We start from the raw sequence: 4,615 nt of genomic DNA on the forward strand, positions 1-4,615 counted from the left end.
AGACGCCGTCCCTCCTACTAATAGGATTTAATGTAACCGAAACAAAAGTTAATAAAATGTTAAGTCCTCATTTTTTCCGATGATGATTTAACTTTTAACACTCACTCTTTCCATTTGCAGATTTATTATTATAGAAATAGAAAAATATCCGAGGAAGCACATTTGATTGTAGTTGATGTTAATTTGAATGATTTGATCATCCGTTTACAAAATGACTGGTCGAATCGTTAAAGATGTATTTAACAAAGCTAAAAGTGGAGAGATATTGAGATTAGAGAACAGTGATATTAACCTCCAAAACATGCATGGCGTTTCAGCACTGATGATGTCTGTTATGGAAAATGACATACTGGCTTTAAAAACTTTGATATCTGCAGGCGCTGATGTTAATTTAACCAAAACTAAGGTCAGATATACCACAGCACTGAGCATAGCAGTGGAAATGGGGAGAGTCGAATGTGTAAAGGAACTGATCAGGGCAGGAGCTTTCTTAACGTGTGAGCGAGGGTTGGAGGCTTTAATGATGGCGAGGGATTACAACTTCTTAGATGCTGTGATTCAAGGAGAGAAAGTATCTTCTACAAAGTCTTATTATGATCATAAAAACGCATTCGATACAGCTTATAACCATGAATGCTTTGATTTGCTTGTCGATTTGATTAACTGTGGCATTACAAAAAAAATATCATCATTAAAATTTGAAGACTTTGCCAGGGCAGAGATATTCAACGCACTGATGATCTCACCTAACATTAACATTAATGAACGCTATTGGGAGGGACAAACTATGTTAATGAAAGCTGTTCAAACTGATAAAATGCATATTGTACAATTTCTTCTAGAAAAAGGAGTTAACATTTATGAAGTAGACTGGAGAGGAAATACAGCTCTTCATTTTGCCTACGGTGGAAAGTCTGAAATTATTTCTCTACTTCTGGCAGCTGGAGCTAAAGTTGATGTCAAAAACTCAGAAAATCAAACACCACTTCATGTTGCAGCTAATAAATCAGACAAAGAAATGATAAATCTTCTCATAGAGGCAAAAGCAGATATAAATTGTACAGATAATCGTGGCCAAACACCGCTTGCAATTTGTGTTGAAAACTCAGATATGAAAACAGCAAAATGTTTACTTCGACATGGGGCAGATGTCAATAAAGGTAATAACCACGGGGCTACTCCCCTTATCTGGGCCGTTACAAAACAACATGAGAAGTTCGTAGATATCCTAATTCTTCACAAAGCAGACGTGAATTATAAACAAACCACAGCGTTAATTTATGCTGTATTGAAAGTTAACAAAAATATAGTGTCAAAACTGGTTCAGGCTGGTGCTGATGTTAACATGAAGACTGCACGGTGTTATCGAGAGAGATATCGCATTCAATATGATCTTTTGGAAGAGATGAAAAACACTTTGCTGGATACTTCTGAGCATAACCTCACACCTTTACACATAGCAGTTCAAACTTTTCCTCAATATGAAGAAAAGAAATCAGTTGAGGTAGTCAATGTACTGTTGAAAGGAGGGGCAAATGTTAATGCAGTTGATGAGGATGATAGGATTCCTCTACACATCGCATCAATCTTTGGTGATTTGGAGATCGTAAAATCTTTAATCAAGGCTGGATCAAACATAAACGCCGTGGACAAATTCGGAAACACCCCACTTTTCTTTTCGTTACTTTATAATCATAGAGAGTTAGCAAAATATTTGATAAAATCCGGAGCGGATGTAAACTTGATGAGTGAATCTCAATGCTCGCCTTTATATGTTGCTGTGTTTTACAAAAATACTGAGCTTGTTCGAATGCTGATTAAACATCGCGTTCTTCCAGATAAAGGCAGAAAATCTGAGCTATTGAAGGCTCTAGAATATAATGATTTAATTGTGTCAATACTTTTAGTGAAAAATGGCGCTAATGTTAACGTTAAAGACGATACTCAGACACCTGCATTGATAAAAGTTTTAAAACTTGTAAAATTTAGCAAAACGTTACGATCACGATACATAGGCTTTCAGAGAAGTGAGCAATATTTGTTTACACTGGGACGTAAACGTGTGTATGGTCCAGATCCTGATGAACCATCGGTGCCCACAAAAGTGTTTGTTTCCAATAAACAAAGTATAAAAACAAAAGCTCTAATTGAGTCCATGCTTCAGCACGGTGCCAACCTTTCTTTAGCAGACGTTGAAGGCAACACTTGTCTGCATGAAGCTGCTCGACATTGCAGTAAAGAGATATTGGAGCTACTGTTACATCACAAGGCGGAAGTAAATCAACAGAATGTAAATGGTGAAACCCCACTAATGATAGCTTGTGTGAGCGGCAATGTTGAGGCTGCAGAGGTCTTACTTAAGGCAGGGGCTAACGTGTTTTTGGTTGACAAAAATAAAAACACGGCATTACACCATTGTGCACAGTATGCAATTGATTTGCTTCCCTTAGTTGAAAAGCTCGTCTTACATAGTAACCAACATAATAATGACTTCAGGCAAGAAAATACCTTGGTAAGTAATGCCAACCGAACTGTTAATGCACAGGAAAACGATTTGATTGATACATTACAAACCACTGAAACAAATTCTAAAAGTGAAATTTTTGTCAACATGACAAATGATAACAAAGAAAGCGCTATTCACAAATTTTGCACATTAGGGCGTCTCAACGTTGTCAAGTTTTTGATAAGTCAAAAGTGCAATCTAGACTCTACTACTAGCTCAGGGCAAACACCTCTAATGATTGCATCAAAAAATCAGTTCCTACCTGTTGTAAAATGTCTGTTTGAAAACAAAGCGAGCGTAAATATACAAGACAAGGATGGTGAATCAGCACTACATGCTGCAGTGAAATGTTGTAATTTCGAAATTGTATCATTCTTAGTAGAGAACGGAGCTAATGTCACCGAATCAAATAATGCCGGGCAAACGCCACTTTTCTATGCGGGAAGTTTGAAAACTATTAAGTATTTGATTGAAAAGGGAGATGAAATAAACCGGATAGACAAAAGTGGGGAAACGGCTTTACACTTCAAATCTAAATCTTATAATCCTTCAGCTGTTGATGCATTATTAGAATTAGGAGCAAATCCAGATATCACTACAGATGAAGGCATCACGGCTCTAATGTTCGCTGCCAGTGTGGGCTACATTTCTGTCGTGAAAAGTTTAATAGGAAACGGAGCTAATGTTCATGTACGAGATAGTGAGGGGAGAAATGCTTGCATTTACGCTGTAATAGGTGTTAAAAAGAAAAAAGACTGGTATGTTGCAGACTATGGAGATTCTTATAATGATTGTTACGGTGATTACATTGAAATGTTTAGAGAATCTGACGTGGCAGATGATCTCTTTGACATTATGAATGTCCTGGTTACTGCTGGTGCAGATTTAAACATTTTGGATAATGAAAATCGATCTTTAATTGTGTATACTTTATTAAATGTAAAAAAGGAGTCGCAGAAAGAATGCATTCAAAAGTTTTTGAAACTTGGTGTTGATCCTATCCTGCATGAAAATCACCGGTATTTATTAAATGAGTTTATTTTGCCAGAATGCTGGCCTTTTTTTGAAGAAAAACGTGCACGCTTTGGTCTAAAAGATAATTCAAAAATTATTTTTCAATTTCTCCTAATAAACGGAATCACACTGTGTCATTTAGTAAGCAATTACACTCGATTTTCTGAATCAAATTTTACCTGCGCTGCTCGGAACAAAAACTTTGATTTCCTTCGTTTCTTTTTAGCCACGGGCTTTATCTTTACATCTGACTTGAAGAGTTTGCGTAATGACAAATACTTTAAAGACAATGCTGATGATAACTTAGACACCAATGACTCACTACATGCTGAGTTAACTTTGGCCAAAAGAGAACCCTGGCCACTGGTCAAACTAGCTTTTATTGAAGTCTCCACCTTACTTGGGACTGGGCCTATGAGAGAAGAAAAACTAAAACAGACCAAACTCCCACCAAGATTACAGCGAACGTTGATGTTTCAAGAACCAATATCAAGATTACCTGTAGAAGACTGGTCTAAAATACCTCTTTGTTTTGACCCAGTACAGTACGAGACTTTACCATGTCCTAGACCTTTACTCTACTACTGGCCTGTTGGGCATAGGCTCGTCGACTGAGAAACTTGTATTCGTTTACGGACGGAAAGTTTATTACTTTTTTTCGCTTTGTGATTAAACTTATGTTTATAATTTATATAGAGTTTAATTTTACTGAAAATCTTTTGGGTTTTGATGATTTTGATTTACATTTTTTTATATTATTTATTTCGTACTGAACAACACTACATTAACAATTTTAATATTGTAGCGTTTTTTTTTTGGATTTGCGTGTTTTATTAATCATTGAACATGTTTTAAATACATGTACGAGTGTTGGATTATATGTTTTGTTACACGTTTTTGAAATTTAAAATATACTTTCTTTGAAATAATAAATATTTAGTAGATATAGATTACATTTTCGTAAACAGTTTACATTTTAAAATTATTCAAAATGTTGATTTGAAATGTAACATAATATATTGTATATTTACGAAAATGTGATGGTGCATTTTTTTAAGTCAGCTTTCCAATACAAATTTTTAATCGTTTTTTTTT

General features: G+C 35.4%; 1 protein-coding gene across 1 annotated transcript; it reads left to right on the top strand.

Annotated features, from left to right (window-relative positions):
• Window positions 1-211: 211 nt before the first annotated feature.
• LOC131955930 (ankyrin-2-like) lies at window positions 212-4,135 on the top strand. Its single transcript, XM_059320250.1, has one exon. The coding sequence runs from the start codon at window positions 212-214 to the stop codon at window positions 4,133-4,135; it is 3,924 nt and encodes a 1,307-aa protein (XP_059176233.1).
• The last annotated feature ends 480 nt before the right edge of the window (window positions 4,136-4,615 follow it).

The sequence above is a fragment of the Physella acuta genome, unplaced genomic scaffold (assembly GCF_028476545.2).
Source record: "Physella acuta isolate Inbredline_101_S28 unplaced genomic scaffold, ASM2847654v3 ptg001116l, whole genome shotgun sequence".
NCBI classification, from domain to species: domain Eukaryota; kingdom Metazoa; phylum Mollusca; class Gastropoda; family Physidae; genus Physella; species Physella acuta.

What these genes read in the sequence shown, in the direction of transcription:
- LOC131955930 (XM_059320250.1), top strand. Translation starts at nt 212, where the DNA reads ATGACTGGTCGAATCGTTAAAGATGTATTTAACAAAGCTAAAAGTGGA.